Source organism: Rhamphochromis sp. 'chilingali' (assembly GCF_963969265.1).
Source record: "Rhamphochromis sp. 'chilingali' genome assembly, chromosome: 6".
NCBI classification, from domain to species: Eukaryota; Metazoa; Chordata; class Actinopteri; order Cichliformes; family Cichlidae; genus Rhamphochromis; species Rhamphochromis sp. 'chilingali'.
The window spans coordinates 6,593,969-6,614,975 of NC_137933.1; the positions used below are offsets into that span (position 1 = coordinate 6,593,969).

General features: G+C 41.1%; 2 protein-coding genes across 4 annotated transcripts in view; one reads left to right on the forward strand and one right to left on the reverse strand.

Annotated features, from left to right (window-relative positions):
• gch1 (GTP cyclohydrolase 1) overlaps positions 1–21,007 on the forward strand; it is a 145,306-nt gene that overhangs the window by 39,103 nt on the left and 85,196 nt on the right. The window lies entirely within an intron of this gene.
• samd4a (sterile alpha motif domain containing 4A) overlaps positions 1–21,007 on the reverse strand; it is a 76,510-nt gene that overhangs the window by 14,885 nt on the left and 40,618 nt on the right. For 2 of the 3 annotated variants that reach the window (XM_080884699.1, XM_080884698.1), the window contains exons 4-12: positions 18,825–19,112; positions 17,381–17,490; positions 16,510–16,596; positions 15,100–15,346; positions 14,916–15,001; positions 14,287–14,405; positions 13,499–13,700; positions 11,152–11,278; positions 2,353–2,436 (exon numbers count right to left, since the gene is read on the reverse strand). In XM_080884699.1, coding sequence (XP_080740825.1) covers positions 2,353–2,436; positions 11,152–11,278; positions 13,499–13,700; positions 14,287–14,405; positions 14,916–15,001; positions 15,100–15,346; positions 16,510–16,596; positions 17,381–17,490; positions 18,825–19,112 — 1,350 coding nt within the window. The remainder of the gene's footprint in view (positions 1–2,352; positions 2,437–11,151; positions 11,279–13,498; positions 13,701–14,286; positions 14,406–14,915; positions 15,002–15,099; positions 15,347–16,509; positions 16,597–17,380; positions 17,491–18,824; positions 19,113–21,007) is intronic. The other variant, XM_080884700.1, reaches the window with a different exon arrangement.

Here is a 21,007-nt window from a genome sequence, read left to right on the forward strand (position 1 = left end):
AACAAAAAACAGCCATTTGACTTCTTATGTGTACCAAATCTAATTCTGATCCGGCTACTTGTGTAGTGGAGCTTGTGACTCTGGGCTATGAATAATGATGTCATCTCATTTGAACTGAAAGCATGAAGCTTTGCTAATTCGGTGAACAGCAAGGGGGCTAGGGCTCACACTGTCATGGTGAGAAAACAACACATCTGTCAAAATACTGATAGAGCCTTTCAGAGGAAAACAACAGTCTGACACCTGCTGCTGCTGGTTTGGCTGAGGAAGAAAACGTTATCAAGCTGCACACCAGTGGAGATTTCTAATTCCACGAGAAGAAAAAAAGAAAAGGAGAAAAAGGGTTAGGGCTAATGTCCTCGCATGCTGCTGTTTAATAGTGTCGCAAAGGGGAGAATATACTGCATTAAACAAAACTATGACGGTTAAGCTATCCTTGAATTTTGTTTTATAATTGACCCAAAGGCCTTTAAGCCTGGGCTTGTTAAAGTAACACTGGCTTAAGCAGCTTGATGGAAGTGTGTACACTTTTGCATTTTTTTTAGTCCAATTTTACTTTGTGCAGTTTGGGAATATACATCATGACAAATTGAGAAGGAACACTTGTCGAGAAGCAGTTTAATCAAAGTTCATTTTAGTCCAGGCTGTCTAAAAAGGCCATCTGTGTGCCAGAAGTCAGCATATTTTTCTATATGCCATCAAACATTTTAGGTCACTTCCTGTGGTTTGAGTTAAGTTACCAAGTTATGTTTCAGAAAACAGAAAAAAAAAAAAAAAAAAAAAAAAAAAAAAAGGTAAAAATTCTGATATACAGGGCATTTTTATTTATTTATTTATTATCTTTTAAAGGTCGATGCACTCGTTTTTTTTTGCTATGCCCAGTTCTGCTATACATAAACATACACACACATACGGCAGCATAAAGCAACACTTGTTCATCGTTCTGTGCTGAGGACTGAGAAGCACTGTCTTCACTTCAGCTGAGTTTTGGCCACGAGACTAAAACTCACTGTACATACGAGTATAGTTTCCACAACCAGGTCAACAACAGTCTGACTTGATTAAGGTCTCATCCACTACAGTCCTGTACAGTACTGACACATTTACAAGCTCATTTAATGTACAAGACATGGCTTTTTTTTTTTTTTTTTTTTTTTTTTAAGATCAGCATTTAAAGCGCCACATCATTATAAACATTTTTTTTTAAAGCTGTTCATATCGTTAGATTATGCGTTTACATGTATTATTAGGCATCAATTAAAAATAATGTTTACAGTAACACTCTGGCATGCTAAACTAAGACTGCCAACTCACTAAAACTAAATGTTGTTTATTTATTAATTATGTAGTCCTATTTTTTTTTTATTTTAAAATGTTGAAACCTTTATAAAAAATAAGAATTTATGGTAAACAACATTTTCTAGCACAGCTGTGTTACTTCAGCAGGCCACTAGGAGGCTGTGGCCCACAGTTCGGGAATCAATGAGTTGGATCAAAAAGTCACATCGCTCCAAGTTGCTCAGCAGCTCATATCTAATAATATACTGGCGAAAGCTGCTGCTAAAACTTGTTTTTTTTTGTAAATACTGTGGTTATTCCATTTATCTCCCTCGTCTTAAATGAACTTGACTTTACTGCAGAGTCGCTGTCAGTTTCCCAGCTTAGCATTTTTTGGACCTATCTTGCCAGATTTAAACTTCAAAATCAAAAGCATCTGAAAAATCCTTGTTGTGTTCCAACAAGTCTGGAGTCAAAATCTAAAGCTCTAAAAGCCAACAGTGTTGGGAAGGGTCAATCAGGTCCTACATCAATGTTAAAATCAATTGAGGAGATCAAGCCATAGTAAGACACCAGCTATCTGACTTTGATAGAATCTGAGAAAGAGCAAAAGTGTGCTGCTTACTATTTGTTCCAATTCTCACATGACAGAAACAGAATAGATAATATTGCACACAAACAGGTTACTGATTACTGCTTCCTGTGTCAAAAACAGAACATGACCTGAACATAGTAAGAAAATAACAACTTCAGCTAACTGAGCCGCTTAAAATGTCTTTCGTGAAAATTTGTGATTGGATTCATTAAGCGCTTCTTTAGATCACAGGAGAAACGGGGAACTTTGACAGCCACTGCATCCACCAACTACAATCCACTTTAAACCTTCCCTTAAAGCTCACAATGCTGCGCTGGAAATTTCACAGCTTTCATTGGGCAACGTTATATTATTGATTATGCAGCTTATTAGAGCACTTCTTTATAAAAGGCTCTTCTTCTTGTCCTCAGCCAAACTAAGCTTTTCATATCACAGCATTGTATTTTACAGTTAAATATGAGGATCGGTGAAAAACATACCTCCCAAGGCGTGTTCGGTCATACTCAAACACAAAGACTCAAGGCGATTATTGATGTCTGGCTCTGTCACTGGTAACTGAAGATCTGTGCAGATACAAAAACATATTGAAATCAAGAACAACAGTGAAAACATCGAGCACAAACAGATGACAACTTGACTTCCTGAAGGAAGCAATTTATTAAAAAAACAAAACAAAACAAACAAAAAAAAACAGATATGTTGCAGATTTAGCATGCTAACCCAAGGGCCTGTGTATTAGCAAATTTTGTGTCTAGCAGCCTAAATAGGAACCTAGCAACCACTTCAAACCATTTAGTCCCTAGCCACTTAAGCCCCATGCCCCCGGTACCGGGGGCAAAAAGGAGGAGATCAGGTTTAATCGGTTATAACACGGGGTGAGAAATATAAGTCCAGACATGTGTGGTATCCACAGAAACCTCAGAATCTCAGCTAAAATGTCATATAAACCATTTCTACAACCACCAAACACACCGAAAACAAACCATGATTAAACGAGCAGTTACGTAAATGTGCAGACGTCCCCTAAACAAACGAAACCGAACAAGAAATTCTTCAGACTTCATATAACCGGCTAACGAAAGGCTAGTTATCTTCCAGAGCTATTACTGACTCCAAACACCAAGTTTCACCACACTCTGACCAAAATTCACTGAATGAGCCGCCAAAGAAGACCACAAAAAAACCCACACAGCGGCGCAAATTCTATAAGACAGAAATTGGCTTACCATCCCGATTTCCTCAGTTACTTTCGCCGGTAGCCACGTGATTATCAGCAGTTACCACGCCTAACTAGCCGCATCACAGCTGTTTTCCTTTGACAACCTCCATTTTAGACCCACCTACAGACATGTGACTGGACAGACGTCATATGCAGTAAATTCGGGCCGACGTGGTTTTTGGCCTTGCAACGTCTGATTGGTTGAAGTGACGTGAACGTGGCATTGTTACTGTGGCATTGTTACATTGTTACATTTTAATCGTTTGGCTCAAACGATTAAAATGAGGTGTCAATCATGCAAATTGACCAAAAGAAACCAAAGTTACAGCCGCTCAGAGTTTAAAGGGCCAGAAGCCAATAGCATATGCTACTTCCGGTGTGGAAACACCTGTGGGGAGCTTTGTTTCCGGTGTCCTATTAGCGCCTTGTTTATGGTCCAAAACAAGTTAAGCAAATTAATGAATCAAGCGGCGATTTACATTTCTATAGATGTCTTGGGCATTTACCCAACATATCTGTAAATGATGTTCATCGACTTGTCGATATGTTTCCCCTGCGCCTCAGAGCAAAAGAGAAAGATTCAAATGTTATATTTCTCAGTATCTGTAAACAGCGGTCCCTTGTTTATCGCGGGTGTTATGTTCTAAAAATAACCAGCGATAAGTGAAATCAAGTAGCCAATTTTATTTTTTGACGGTGCAAAACGTTTTGTTGACATGGTCGACATACAGTACTGCACTTCAAAGTCACACTGCTAGCGATCGATGCAGCGATTCTGTACTGTACAGGAGAGACGTGACGGAGGAGATCGTCTGCAGCCGATCAGGACGCAGGACACAATGTGATGCACTACAAAATCTGCGAAACAGTGAGGTGAAAGGTGAACCGCGAGGGACCACTGTAATTTTGAAGGTAAGTCACAACATACCCTTCGTAAATGCTAATGTATAGAAACCCTTACCAGCAATCATTAATTTTTTGTGTGGCTTTTTTTCCACAGTTTGTTAACATGCTGTGTGGGTGTGTACCTGACTAGCTGATATCGACATAACGAGGAGACATCTAGTTTGACTATTCTTCACCTGTAGTTTGAATGTTGAACATTTGCCTGTTTAAATCATAAGACCAGTCACTATACAGAGATGTGCTTCTGAATGTGGACGATGTGTCTTCTGATTTTGTAATGCAGCTCTGCTTTCCTTGAGTGATGTAAACAACTGATCGATCTAAACTGTTTAAACGTCAAAATTGATCATTACATTTTTTTTATGACAACAGTGGTGAGTGTTCCCACCTTCTGCTCTTTGTAATTTAACGCGATCTTTCCGTTTTTGAGTTTTGGACATGATTTTGGAGCATATCTTCGCAGTAGCGATTGACTGCAAAGTAAAGCTACCGGAAATGTACAACCCTACATCCGGTCTCAAACCAGGAAGTTAGCATTTTCTCGTGCACAGGGTCTGTCACTACCCGATCCGTACCGGAAACCCGATCGGTACCCCGCATGCGCGAAAGGTGTCTACCTCCGGTCGAAGCATTTTACGATAGTTACAGGTCAGAGTACCTGTTAAGATGTTAAGAATAACAAGTATCTCTTAAAATGTTTCCGATAACAAAACATTTAATATAATGTAGACAAAAACAAAAAAATAAAAAGATAGTGACAGATCGGGACTCCCGATCCTTACTGCGCATGTGCAAAGTCGGACCGTACAAATCGGGTCTACCTGATGCGTACCACGCATGTGCAGGGGTTTTCTTCTTCTTCTGTTCATTTAATGGCAGTGTACTCCCCAGTGTACGAGGATACCGCCACCTGCTGACTGAGCGAATGAACCCTATTGTAAACTGAATTAGCGTCATTACATACGTGTGTTAAATTTGATTTAGTGATAATCGAGTGTGTTTATGCTGGTCTGTGTGGAGAGGATTGTTGAAAAAGTGATGATAATGTCCGCTATCACTGTCAATTGCCAGTAAACACTTCATCTGGCTGCTGAATCTTCACGTGACATATTATAAAGTCTGTATTATTAACCCTGTCATTAGGCACCATTCTTCTTATTTTACGGCGCCGTTGTTCAATCGGGGAATGCTCTCTGTTGAGGAGAAAAGCAAAAATTTGTTGCGGATACGGATTATCCATTGTCCCGGTAGTCGAAAAGGAGGCAGAGCTGTTAAAAAATGCTAGGAGCTAACTGGGCGCAGTGTTGCCAACTCCTCAGTAAGGAAAAATCGCTATTGGTTGTCCTAAAAGTCGCAAAATGACGTCATCGCCTAATTTGCATAATTGGTCATGCTAATCTAATTGTAACCTATTGTTGTTGGAGAGAGAAATAACATTGTGGAAGAGACATAAAGTGAGTAAAAAACATCTTAAATGCATTTAGAGTTTATTTAGAACTACAAATTAAATTTCTTTTAGCAATTAATGTTTGTTTTAATGTCACAATTCCAACCCTGCTCCTTTACCCGGGCTTGGACTGGCAAAAGTGACCCGAAATAGGCACTCTGGTAGAGTTACTTTGTGTGTTTATAAGTAGTTTTAAACCTTGTGATCCACAAAACAGCATAAGAGTAAAAGAGTAAAAGAAGAACTGACTCCGTTACAGCACCCACTGCTTGTTGAGAGTAAAAGCGATACGCGCTTTCACATCTTTGTCGCTAAGGGGTCTGAAAACTCGCTAAATATAGCGACAAAGTCGCTAAGTTGGCAACACTGACTGGGCGCTAACCGTATCATTCAAATATATTGAATGTCGCAATGTTGGCAAAGAGAGGAAGTGACGTAAGATTTGCGCATGCGGGGTACCGATCGGGTTTCCGGTACAGATCGGGTAGTGACAGGGTCTATTAAACGCACCATGCGCACGGCAGAAAAGGGCCATTGCCATGTAAATGTGTGGTTAATTCTTCACAAATATATTTTTTAAAAAAAGCATTTTTAGGCCTGTTAATAAAATTAATTCATTTCTGCTCTTAAATACCTTAAAAAAAAAAAAAAAAAAAAAAAAAATTCAACTGGCATGATGTCCAATTGTGTGCCAAAATTGGACATTTTTTGTACAACGTGTGGATATTCATGTATTGACAGTGCTGTAATTTTTCCACTGTTTCACTGTAGAAACATAAATCTTTGCATAGATGATGTTTATATGTTGGTTACTGAATTTCTGGAATGAATTGTGAACTGAGGCATATTTTTAAAAGAGTTATATGCTAAAAATAAATAAATAAATAAATTAGGCGAGGATAAAATCTACTTACTTTTTCTGTGTTCCAGTCTCAGTAACTTTGACACAGTAATATCTGCTTCAATATTTACACCTCTGATGAAATTTCACAAGTGTTAGCTTTATTTTGATACCAAGATTATAAGCACAGAGTTTGTAATTGCAGAGAAATAATCAATTAAATTTGGGCATTGCATTTTCGAGCAGGAAGCTCAGAAACCCCTTGGGGCTTAAGAGGCTAGCTGAGTCTCCAACACAGACTGGGCAGTGAAAATCTCTTGTGGAAAGAGAGACAGAGTTAGGCCCAGTAGTTTGCACTGGGCTATTTATAGGGTCCAAATCCCTACCATCACCCCTTCTTCCCCCACACCCCACCAACCCCCCTGTGTACAAACTTACAGCTACACAAACACACGCTGGAAACAAGAAAAAATAAAAACATCCAATCATCTAACATACACTTGTTTCCTTATCCTCCACCACTTTTTTGTCATTTAATGAGGAACCTTATTCAAATGTCGGTAAAGAGAAAGGCACATCAGACAGTGTGTGGTTGGAGGGGTGAGGGACGTATAGCCTTTCACATCAGTTACCCTGGCCAGACACAGCTTTAATCACCCTTGAGAGCAACTTATGTGTGCATGACTCTGCAGAGTTGTCAAAGATGGAGAGAAGGGGGGAGGAGGGGAAAACAGAGAGAGAGGAAAAGAAAGAAATCTAAGAAAGAAAGTAAATGAGTGAGAGAGGGATGGAAAGCAGGCCAGGGAGCCCCGGACTCACTGCACAAAGAGCCTCATTGTGAGACTCCTTTGACTCTTTCCTCCCTCCCAGCCTCCATCTCTTCCTCTCTCACATAGCCTCAACTTCTCCCTCCACCTAATTTCGCTCCTCTCCTTTGGTCTTTTTAAAATCAGTTTTTCCTCTTCATTCTAAAATAGGGATATTTCTGTCACAGCTTGTCCATAGAAATGGTAAATACTCTGTACTTGGATAGTGCTTTTAAAGCTTAGCCATGGCCGTTCCTTTTACTGTCCACTGTTAGTGACAAGTAGCAATCAGCAGAGGCTACTACAGGTCACTTTGCTTGGCTCCCGTGGTTACAGTGACTGGTGCACACATGGACATTACAGGCGGGCCTTCAGGTCCCAGCTCAGATTGTTAACTTAGGTTAAAGCAGTGCTGGGGTATGACACACAGCTGAGGGGCACTGAGGGTTTGAGGTGTTAGGAGCATCATTTTATTGGATGAATTTGGAGTTGAACAAAATACCCTATTTGTCTCACTCAGGAGTTTCTTGATGTGTTTGGTAACCCAGGGATAGTTCAGAAAACAGCGGATAGTTTGTACAACGACAGAGGTGTCCACAAGAAGATGGCATACACTAGGGGTCGGCAACCTTTTCGATGATTTTTGATGCAATTTTCTGAAGACAGTTAAACTTGTCAGGTAGTGATGTCCAGCAGGTGAAAATGCAAGCTCCATGAACACTCACAGCTGTGGATTCCAGCTGCGTTCTTAGTTCTGCAAACTTTGACCCCCACAGAGTCGAGGTTTTCATTTCTATCAGCTGCATTTCAATGTCGCATTAACTCAGCCAGTTAATGCGAGACAAATCCAGCTGCTCATTAAAGCTTTCTGGTTTGATCAGAAAAGAAAACATTGGTCCATACACCTGAAAGTCCCAAAAACGCATTGTGAATTCTGTCTTGAGTCTACGGATGTATCAGTGTATTTCCGCGGTGCTGATGCTGCGCTGAGCGGAGAGCTCCTGAAGCATTTGAAGTGTCGGAATGTGGAAAATTCAACATTGCTTGAAATAACTGCCAGCTAGCAATGTCGCTCTCACCGGTAGGCTAAGTGATTTTTAGCCAATTACAAGTTGAATCTGATAGTTGGGGTTGTTAGCTAAGATACCGTCATTAAGAAGCGGCACAACTAATGTGTCTATGCGAGCTAATTTGCAATGTGCACCGCTGGCCCGGCCATTTATTTTTTAATGCACCCTCTCAGATTAACTCATTGCGTGTTGTACCCAGGGCTGGACTGGGACAAAAAAAATTGGCCCGGGCATTTTGACTAGAGACCGGCCCACCATGTATTATAGGAAAAGCCATAAAGCCTTTGAATGAAAACAAACGCTGTTGTGACAGTGATGCACACTGTCTTGTTGGTATATGTATGAAATCATACATATACCAACATTTTACATCAGATAAAAACTTTGGTTGTAAGATTCAGATAATTATTTATTAAAAGCAAGACATTTTAAATGAGAATAAGAAAGTTATTCTCATGTTAATGCCCTACCTGGCCCCCTGGCAAAACTTTGCTAGAGCCGCCCCTGCACAGTTACCAGCTGTCAGCTGCTTAGAAAAGGATCCTGGTGTTATTTGTCTCTCAGAAACAGTTCATAACTTCCCTTCAACTCATTCATGTCACCTAAAAGGTAAACCTGTTTCTCCATCACCTGTTCAGCTCTGATGATTCAGTAAGGACATCTCCTGGTTTCGTCTTCATGTTTCCCTCTCACTAGATATCCAAACCGGTATCATGACCAGCAGCTTTTACAGCTGTGGCTCCAGCAAACATCAGCTGATACTAGAAATTAATATTAAATAAATTCTAACAACAGCTGATCAAGCTTAAACGTGCTGCTGTTGTTTAACGCGACATCTGCTGGTTTCCTCTTTCTGGCGCAAAGTGGACGATAAACAAACAAGAGAGAAAAGCCAATCAGCTGATCATTGATCAGTTTCATGATTGAAGTAGCAACAGGAGAGGGAGGGGAGAGAATGAGAGGAGAAGAGGCAGCTGCAGTGTAAAGACACAGAATAACTCCAGCTTTGTGTCTTTTTTCATTCTAGCTGAAGTCCGGGACAAACTGTTTCTTTTCAGCTCAATACGAAACGCGTAATATTTTCCCTGAATACGGGACGATTCAGTTTTTTAACGGGACAGTTGGCAACTCTACTATCTAACCTTATGAATAAAATAAAGTTCACTATCAGTAACATCATAGCACCCACCCAGCTGTAGAAACTCCATCATGCTAGCTAGTACGCAGTACGAATTACTGTAACTGACTGTAAAAAGTCAGCACAACGAAAATAAACTACAACTAAACTTGGTTTATATCTGACCCAGATAGACTGCAGGTCATAACTTCTTACCTGAAGTTTAGTTCACCTGACACTCGGACTGGCGGCTGCTTCGGGTCTCTTCTCCTGCCTCCCCTTTCCCTCATCCACCTGCTGGCCTCTGTGGAAGCTCCGCCATAGCCACCACCAAACAACTGAGTTATTTTTACACATCGGCCAGCATCTGGCCAATCCACCACCTCTCATTGTTTATACCATTACATGAAAGAAAATAAATAAATCATCGGCCCATAAAACCAAAAAAAAAAAAAAATCACCATCGACCCAGCGGGCAAATTCCCGGTACGCCCGATGGCCAGTCCAGCTATGGTCGTGCATTAAAAACAATTTTGCCAAAGAAACATATGGGCCTTCAGACCACTTCTTCACAGTCTCAGCTGTGCCAAGTGAAAGCATTGGTCTGTGCCTGGGCTGATGGCGGACCAGGTTTTGCCTTGAGAGCTGCAAGCCTTAATGTCAGCACAGAGCAGGGACCCGTGTCCCTTGGTAGCGAAGTCCACAAACTGAGTGAAATTGGAACAAAGTCACTTCATTTCAGTCCCCAGAAGTCATGAGGAAAGTACACAGGTGCAGAGGGTAGTCTTACAGTAACAGACTTGATGATATAAGCCATGTTTGACAAGCATGTGAAAGGAGAAATGTAATCAACCAGCAAAATAGCATACAAACTGCTTGGGTATGTAATATAATGCAACTCTGCTACTAACAAGTGGGCTGCAGAAATGATCCTTCATGGTAATGTGACCAGGGTGGCACCATTTGCTGTTAATAAATGCAGCAAGTGCCGCCCCTCCTTCCTTGCCCCTCTTAAATTTGGTTCTGTTTGCCAGGAAGCATCTGAAAACAGTGAGTGGTAATGATGAGATCCAGGGTCTTTCATGCAGCAGTGTTTTTGTGAAACCCATAATATTCGATGCTCAAGGAAAAAATTACTTAGTTTCTCACTCAGTTTTATATTCTAGTAACCTCTGATACCCCATGAGGGAAAAACAAGAGATGCGTGTCCCCTCTTCAACAGCCTATGAGGTCTGGAGTCAGACAAATGCCTATACAGAGGAACCTGCCCGAACTTCTGCTGAGATGTTAGCTCTTGTTCTGCTCTCCTGCTCATACATATAATCTGCTGGTTTGTGGCATAAATAACTGAGTGTTGATTTGCTTGGCAACAGTATGATGTTTAAATGAAGACGGTAATAGCATCATTTAAAAAAACAAAAAAACAAAAAACAAACAGCATAGGCATAGATGGCAAAGTTCCAGAAAGTCCTGAGCAGCAGCAACACTGTGGGGAAAATAAATAAATAAAAAGTAGGAAATGGCTAGAAAAACAAATCTAACAGGCTGCATGTACAGCTGTTTAGATCTACGACTGCATAAAGGCCAACATTCACCACTTAGCTGGCATGTTCAAAGCCTGAAGATGGTTATGTAGCTTTGTCTTGTTCTAACACACATATAATTTAGTTGGGGGATTCTACTTTATTCAGCCCATCCCTGAAGTGTGACTTCTTCTAGCTGCCCCACTGTCAGCAGATACCACGCTGATGTCAGCGCCATCAATGCAGATGAATTAATGAGCCGGCATTCCTGCCAGTTCCAAGGTGTTAAAGCAAATGTTAGTGTTGTAATTAGTTAAAGTAAATGTAAGTGTGTCCCGGCATTACTTACCAGCTTGTTGGAACGTGACCACGGTTTGTGGTGTGGTGTGAACTGGTAGGGAACGTGTCCTCTGCACGGAACTGTGGGTACGACTGGGCATGCTGTTACTTCCTCCAGGATTAGCAAACCATGGACCCTGAGGAGGACATTTCAAGATTACATAGCAGAGAATGTGCAATGATATCCAAAGTCTCAGTCTTGGTGGAAATGGGTTTAAAATTTGTACAAAAGTTTTTGTTTCTGCTCTCAAAATGTAGTAAACTGAAATGTTCACCAAAACTCTGCTTGATCACTATCAGGACATTGCCAGAAAAAAAAAAAAGGGGGGAAAAAATTATTTATAACTTCACATTATTACGAATGAATGTGGATCTGGGATGCACGACAAATGTTTGTTGTTCTTTTTTTTCTTTTTGTGATACAAGGAAAGTTAATTTTGAGAAGTTCCTGCTTTATTTGAACTTAACAGTACCAGACCATAAGCATGGACTTCAGAACTCACACTGGCCTGTGGATTACGTAGTTAAGATTAAATAGAGAAATGTAATAGGCAAAATCCCATTTCTTCATTATGATTCAATGCACAAATTACAAGACCAAAGATTCTGCTCCAACTTCCCTACCGTTCCCCACATCAGCGCTTTGGCTAAAACCTTCACTGACCAAAAACATGAATGCATGAAATGTGCAAGCTTGAAAAAACTCATGTAAGACCACAACTTCTTAAATACTTTCATTCCCCACACTCCTGTCTGAATGTCTAGCCCACACCTAATGACAGTCTCAGACGCTCACCACGTGAATTCCTTACTGTAACCTGCCCATTATACCCCAACAGCACTGCCACATGCCCCTCCCCTCACCAATCCACCCCACCCACCCCCACCCCTCCAGCGCCGCAGGCCAGGGAAAAACAGGAAATGCCTGTGCACTGTTCTCACTGCCTCTGACTGGCCCCCTCTCTCTTACATATATATAGACACACACTTAAACACTCCCTCTCTCGCTTGTTGTCCCTCCTCCTTCAACGGCACGGCTACCTCTCCCAAAATATGACTCACACATTTCCCCACCCGCCCTCCTTCTCCTCTCACTGCACATTCACACACAAGAAGGTCCAGCGTGACGAGGAGGAACTGAGGTATTTCCTCCCATTGTAAAGGATGAGAGAGCGAGAGAGAAGGAGGGAAAGAGAAGGAGGGACAGAAAGTTTTCCAGTGAACTAGGTCAGCCCAGACACAAGCGTGCCAGGATGGGCCTGAAACAGCTCCACAGCTCCTCCTGTTTCAATGTTCTGCACTGACGCAGAGCTTCTGGTATGTGGGGTGACCTGCCTATGAGTTCCATCCACCTCACTTCATTTGCCAGACACCACCACCACTGTTACTCTTCCTCACCCTGCATTTCTTTGTCATGGAATAAAAAGACTATTTCAGGCAGAATACATGCTGAAGAAGGAATTCTGCTGCCCGAGGTACTGTAAACATCCTGGAATGTATTATTATGCACTACAAAATGTTCCTTTGTACAGTCACATACACCACTGCCATTCACCACAGTCCCTTTAAACACACAATTTAACTCCCATTTAGTACTTATTGAAGTCAGACTTAAGGAATCAGTACATGCTGTAGTATATTGTAAACATAAATATGACTGAATCTATATAAACCAAGTCTGCTGAAAAGAGGGAACACTGCGAGGGGCTGTGGGTCAGGTGGTAGTGCATGCTGAGGTTAGCGACTCAATCCCCTGTTGTTCAGTCCATGTCAAAGTATGCTTGGGCAAGATTGTCGCCCATCTATTGGAGTGGGAGTTTGTGTGAATGTTAGACAAAAAGGGCTTAGGAATACATAAAAGCATTGTAGGTGTTATATTGGGTGAATAAGAAGTGTAGTAGAAAGCGCTGTGATTGCTCAGAATAAGTAGAATAGTGCTATTTAAGTACCTCTCAGTTCAACAAAACATCCTCAACATGCCCAGTGTGTGGAAGTAATAAAAAAAAATTTCTTTGAAGAGTTTAGGGATAAGACAACTGATTAATATTTTGTTTAGTTTTTGAAACAAAAACATTAAATCTGCATTTTCTACATTTATAAAGAAAAAAGCTTTCAAATATTTTAAACTGTAATAGCTAATCCACAATATAAGGACAGATTAACTGAAGATGATCAATACCCACAAATTAGCTGATAACCTTGCAGATTATACAATACTGGTAATACAAGTTGGTTATTATATGCTGGTCTTCCTGTATGTGTCCTTGTTGTCCACTGGACATTCAAGCGTCCTGCTCTTCCTATTTGACGACTCATATCTGCTAACTGGTTCAAACAATCTGCTTATTTGAACTCACATGTCTTCCTTGCTTGGGACCGGTGGGTGTGCTGCTGGAGCTACGAGGTGTGGGTCCCAGCAGCCCCCCGCTGCCCAACAGGCCCAGCCTGGCACCCGGCAAACTCCGGGAGGGCATCTGGAACTGGTGAAGGCTCCTCCTGGCTGACACACTGCCCCCAACACAGCCAGTGGTAGGGAGAGAGTTGGACTGGCCAAAGCGGCTGCGACAGGACAAAACAAAAGTTGTACAGAGGCGAGCATTGTCTAAGGTGTTTGGATGTTAAAAAGAACAGCAGCTGTGCATTTAAATAATATGAAGCACAGAAGAATCTTTTTGTAAAATAATTATGCCAACTTTAATTTTCTTCCATTTTCAGGAAGCTGTGCTGCTGGATAGATAGAAAAAAACATTATATGCAAATTTCACTTGACTAAAGTAGTTTTAAATTGACATTTAATGCATATGCTAGTTTGAAAGTAATTCAGTCCAGTAGAGTATAATCATCCCAAAGCTACAACACTGCACATGAATACAGAACAGTTTTTCCTCAAACTTAACTTGAACTGGCTTCTTTGTTGTCTACATTAATTCTTTAACTGTTAGACGTAAATAAAGTAGTTTGTGTAAAAATTAGCCACTAAATTTTAACACATTTAACTTTTGCTTCCCACTTATTTAATAATTTTCACATAGAAGTCTGTCTTTTTAAAAAAATGTTTTAACAAAGTTCGTCAAACTTTTTCAACTGTCTTTATTACAGGAAATACCACTGGAAAATTAAGACTATTGCTCATCTGTGTGCATACCTCCTCTGCGGTCGGTACCCTGCAATGTCAAGCAGGTTTTTCCTCGGAATGGACCGGAACAGCCTCTGGACCTGTTGTTTCCATGACAACAGTCTCTTCTTCTGCGTCTCAGTGAAGGACTGAGAACAAGGGAGAATGGGGATTATAAAATCTGGGGTGAAGTGAAGCATTACTGCTGAAGAACATGGCTCAGTGTGGCTCATGTCACACAGCACATTTACACCAAAGCTCAATGATGCTAGGCAAAAACACAAGACATTTAACAGACAAAGAAAAAGAGTGGCTAGAAATGATCTGTTATTTATGGTAAGTAAATAACAGATCAGGGACTAATTGGACAACTGCATTTCATTTAATTAGACATATTATTACTAGTTAAACTGTCCTAAATTTCAAATGTATTAATATCAAATATATAATATCCTGTGCTGCTAATCCCTTTAAACAACATTAATATTGGTAATACACAAAATTAACTTCCATTATTGTAACTATCTGTGAACAACTATAAAATCTATTTGCTGATATATTTCATTGACTGACATTTTATTTGGTATTTGGGGGAAAAATGAATTGCATTGAACTGATACTACTATCAGATATAAACATCAAAAGGAGGGGGTAGCTACCTCATGGATAAGGCACTTGTCAATGAGTTGTAGGTAGCAGCTGATGTTGTCCTCGTCTGACCTTGACACCAGCAGCTGTGTGCAAACTGTGGACAGCACAGATATGAAAACACAGACATTAAATCCAACTCATCCCTTGGCCCCAGAAATCAATCTCAATTGCATGTTGTTGTGAGGAGCTCACCTTTGCCCATAACACGAGTGAACTGACCAGGTATATCCCCCTCAGCGATCACACTGGTGCCAGACTCAGCCTCTCCTCCACTTCCCCCACTCAGGTGGGAGCCAGGTGCGGCGCTTTTGCCTTCCGGGGTCAGCAGAGGGCGATGCAAAGAGGCCTCTTCGCCACCACTGAAAGCCTTAATAGGAGTCATGATCATTTGGTGGAGCTCCTGGAGTGGGGCACGAAGGTTACCGCCCTCTAACACATCCTGGTGGCAGCAAATGACATCAGGTAAAGATGGTTTTTACTTTACAGATGAGATCCTAAAATCTAATGAAGTGACAGAAGAATTGTATCATTGCGGGGACCACATCTATGTAAAAACATTTATGTAAAAGTGTGCCAATTCTAACCTAGATAATGAATATTTAAGGTGTAATGTGTGAAATTCAGAATCACAAGATGTTGCACAAGCAGATGAGCATCTCAAGCAAAAACAAAGAGACACACCTCCCTCCACGTTTCATTTAAGCTATTATCAGAAAGCTTCTGACACGCTGGTCAGACCCAAGCACGCTGAAGAGATCACATCTGTCAGCTGAAGCCAGCTGAGAGAAGACAAGCTGGTGGAGATGGAGCAAACAGGGAGGTGCTGCTTAAAATCCTACCCCAATGAGCTAGATTTGGATAAATCAATTGACTAATAAGTGCACTTCTTCTTCAGGAGCACTGACCAAATGCTCCAGATTGCACCCTGCCATTTCAGTTTTACTTTCACTTTCACTCTCTTCTTTTTATGATAATTAGCCAACCGTTTCAAACAGAAGGACTCACATGCAACAACACGCACGCACGCAAGGCGTTTCTGGCTTCAAAACACAGAAGCTCAGATTACAACACAGATAGAGGGAGTGTGACTTTATTCTCTGATAAGTATGCTTTACTCCACCATATCATCACACAACAAATTGTTCAAAATTGTACAAAAAAAAGGGAAAAATACAGCTTAATTTCCTTCACTTATGTCCACACACGTCATATCAGCCTACCTCCCACACTACACACTTCAAAGCAGTAGACAAGTCTGTGTGAACTCAAAATACCGAGCAGCAGGTGTCTTGTTTCCCAAGCTCTTCAAATGTACAGTAACATGCTTTTAAAATGATTCGTCATTGATGAAATCATTAATGGAAAGGTTAAGCCTGAATTTAGCTGCCTCAAGAAGTTGTGGCGTGCCCTTGAGCGTCATTGTCTTGCTCTGAAGGCTGAATGAAAGAGTGCAGGGGTGGGGGAGGCAGACGGGTTTAAATTAGGACCCCAAAAGTCTCTTTCCTGGATTAGGTGTTCCCTTAGCTGTCATCTCAGATACATAACACCAACACCACAAACAAGCTTTGAGGTGGACTGGATGCAACATGTAGTCCTTCTGACCTTTTCCAGGCTCCGGAGTAGGTTCTGCCTCTCTTTGAGCTTCTGAATGCTGATAACAATCTTGTGCCGTGCTCCTTTAGTGACTTTCTGTTGGAGGAAACAGTTTGGCATCAAACATCTCTTCTCATTGACAATACAGGCCTAATGCAATGATAGCTCTCTTACAAACACAGTGTGATAAGGTTTTTCCAAATGGAAAGAGGTTTTGTGCTTATTTTTTAAATAAACATGAGTTAGGCCTGTCTTTTTAGGACAGATTCTCATTACTTAAAACGCTCTGTTGGTTTAGACTACATTAGCCTTTCATTTGGAGATTGGAAATTTTTGTTGATGATGACTCCTCTTGGACATTTTGTTCACAACATCTCAGTGAAAATGTGCACTTCATTAGGTTCAGCCTAAAAACGAATTAGCAGCACCTGGAGGAAGTACGCAACTTCCCAGTGGACGGAGTTGTGTTAATTTTAGCTACATCCGCTGTTTCAGAATAGCCTATCCATGTCCTTACACACAAGCATCAAGAACTAAATGTCTTGTACCATTTAATACAACATTATCAGGTTTCAACTTGAGTAGATCTGACGTAGACTACACTGATTTTGTAGTCCAGGATATTAACATGTTTCTCTTTTTGCAATTCTGGGCCCTATGTCCCAGAGGTACATGCTCATCTACTATTTGTTTTTTTGTTTGTTTGTTTTTAAACACAGACTTATTGCCTTGCATACAAATAGCAATTTCTGAATTACTGTGCAAATATAAAGTTGGTATCTGTATAAAATTTGTCCAGAATAAAAGCTATACTAATTGTAGAAATTATTATTACATCAGCTCACTTTGTCTACAAGTACGTGGGTGCACATGTGTTTACCTGTGCTTCTAGTTGCTCTTCAGTCAGTGCCATCATCTCATCGTAGGTCATTGTGGAGAAGAGAGCGGCGTACTTATGGAGACGGAGACTCTTCAGCCAAGCAGGAACATCTGAGGGACAAAGACATATCACATAATCACTGCTGCAGACGACCAAACAAATGGGTCAAACTACAGAGGATGTTAAGCTTATTGCTGACACATCTTTGTACTAACGTAGAATAATAAGGGCTGCTGGCTTAGCTTTTTTTCTTTTCTAAAATATGCAATACTTTTTGCCTGTTTTGAGGACTGATTTGCAGAAGTTCAGAGACCAAAAAGGCACACCGAAAACCCACCCTCAATCTCCACCTACTCTGCCTGGTGTGATGTGGCTTGTGATTACACAAAGTTTGATGGTCTTTGAGAGCATTTGATCACTGGCACTTTTCGATTTAGCTGAATCATGAATAATGTGATAAAAGAGTCCAAAACCAAGTCTGTAATGCAGTATTTCATTGTTAGACTATGACAGCAACAACAACAGACAACTGAAAAACAAAACCCTCTAAAACAGATTTTACAAATGACAGTTTGTTCTCTTAGAACTATCAATGAAAACTGTCAGAACTGCATTCCTATTTATCTGAATGACTGCATTTCAAAAAAAAAAGAAAAAAAAAAAAAGACCCAGACGACCAGAAAGGGTTTCATGCTGTGCAGACACTGATCGCCTCAGAGTAAGGTCAATAAGGTCATTAGTTCTGACCTCTGCTTCCTCTCACAAACTGCACGACTGGATTAACAACTTGCCACGCCCTTTTACTGAATGCTTGTAAAGCACAAACAGCAGATAGTCATAAGTTTCCTCATAGAAGTGGTCCATATCAGTGATGGAGGAACCAAAAGAAAATAAGTGATGTAAATAAAGAAAGTTTCTTTGCCAAAGACACTTTAATATTGTAATATAGTGGGACTGATTAGTGGACAACCTGCTCCTCCACCTGAATCACATCCAATTACCGGTAGTAGTAAATGTCTGAAAGCTCGGCTGACTATAGTATTGAACCTAGTCTGTCTCAATACTCATTCCCACCAAATCAGTCAAGCTAGGAGAGTACTTTTGATCTAAATAGGGGAGCCTGTCATTACCCATTTAACCTCACTGATAAATTGTTTTCATGTTTCATTTTTGTGAAAGCAAGTGTGGACTTCAAAATCAGTGGTTAGTTCCGACATCTTAATTTGTCTCTTGATTCTTGGAAATTAAATCTATAAAGTTATCTTAAAATCCAATATCTAGTGACTCTGTCCCAGAGTTGGCATTGCTATTTCGGGAGTTCTCCTTATTCCCTTGAAACTGTTATCCATCTATGCGCATTTCGACTGCGAGTCAGCCACCTCACTCCAATGTTTGCCATAATCCAGTAGGTCACGAATATTGAACAGGTCTCTTTCTTACTCACCCCTCATGCCACTGCCCTCTTCATGAAAGGAACTGCGATGCAGACCTGAACCTCCTCCTAAACCAGCATCCTCCAGATGCTCACTGCCTCCACTGCCAGAGGAGGCGATGCTGCTTTGTGGAGAGAGAGGTGCGTGGTCTGGGGCTGGGCCTCTAGCAGTCCGAAGATCTTCCTGGGAAAGCCATGCGTGACCCAGAAGCTGGTTGTTGGGGCCACTCATGGGGGGTGTGAGGGACACTGAGCGCTTTAAGGGACTGTGCTGTTGGCTGCCACCTCCACTTGTAAGGACTGTAAACCAACAACACCACTAGTCACTCAGACTGACTGGGAACATTATATAGTTCACGCACTCCTGTGTTCAAGAACACTGAACATGAAGTCATTTTCTTTACATTTTGGCGATCTATAGGCTTCTAATCCATATGTATTTGGACAATGACAATGACTGTGTACACCACCACAGTTGACTTGAATCAATATGTGACTTGAGCCCAGACCTTAAGGTTGGATCCAAGGGTTTGTTTGTTTTGTTCTTTGTTTGCTTTTTAAATAAAATAAAATAAAATAAAAATTAATGAACTGTTTAGGAATTACAGCTATTTTTGTACACAGTGCCTCAAATTAATTAGGCAAACTAACATTTTAAATGTTTATGTTTTGATGCTGCTGAGCTCGTGTGTGCATTCTTTTTTTTAAATCAATGTATCAGATTACTGATTGGGCAACTCAAACTTTTTGCTGTCTCTGATTGGTTTATTTTGGTTTTTCAGCCTATTAATGGCCACCTTCACTTGCATCAACATCTCTTTGGACCTCATATTGAGAGTTCCAGTAAATAGCTACCAAATAAAAGACCAACAACATGAAACTCCTCGGTCAGTCAATTGCCCAATTATGTCTTAGCTTCTAAAAATGGGGGACTGTGTACAAAAATAGCTGCAGATCCTGAACAGTTAATGCAGATAATTGTTAACTCTTCCACTGTCAAACAGTTTATTGTGCTATTGACCCTTCTTTGGTGTCGTTTATTCGAATGGATGATTGAAGTCTGAAGAAATGAAGCAATTTAAGAATTTATTCATGTAGCAACCAGGTGCTTCAGTATAATGTGGAAGAACCATGAACAGCCACAACCCCATGGCACCTCCTCCTCATGCTGAGCAACAGCTTCTTTTCTAAGCTTTGCTTCTTAGTTCCAATTGTCTTAGGCAGAATTTGTACTCATAGATGAACATAATATTCCTTGACATGTTAAGGTGCACATGTTGCCGACATCAGCGCTAACAGGTCCGACAGTGACAGATGGACTGACCGCTTTTCTACTCTCTTGGAGTACTCAAAGCGCTCTATACAACATGCCACACACACCCAATCTCACAAGCACTGACTCTAAACTGAGTGCTTTTCTAATGACATTCACACACATTCACACTCCGATGGATGAATCAGAGAGCAACTTGGGGTTAGTCTCTTGCCCAAGGATACTTGGCATGCAGACTAGAGGATCCAGGGATCAAACCACCAACCTTCCAATCAGTAGGTGACCTGCTCTACCTCCTGAGCTACAGCCACCCCAATAATGATCCTTCCGCAGGCTGGCTGTCATAGCAGGCCTCCCGACCACCCTATGAGACGGGCTGTGTGTAGTCTGTTCTGGATTATCTGGGTAGAGACCCATCGGCCATATCATCCTAACTGCAAATCTGTAGATGACTGCCATCATCTTGGGACGCCCAATTTGCAGCCTGTCTCCAACATTTCCTGTTATATGGAACTTCAATTGGGAGACGGTACTAGCTCTCACTTCAAATCGTGCTGCATCTTTGTTTTACAGAACATCAGCTTGAAGTTCCCCTATGGCACACCCTACCCAGATCAGTCAAATTTGGCATGCCTGGAGCAGACACCAATTTTCCACTGTAGCAAGGTCGAAGCTCACAGGTGCTGCTTATCAGAGACTAATTGGACACCTGTTTATCAGCACCTGGGATTCCAGAATCTCAAACCAACAGTCAATAGCTGAATAAGCTGTTTGGCAGTGGCAGAGAAGATTTGGCAAGTTTTTCCATTGGCACAACCCATGTACTCCACTCAATCGCCAAATGCATTTTCCTTACAAATATGACACCAGTTATTGCCAAGAAGCATTGTTACAACAAAGAAATAAGCGACCAAACAAAGTA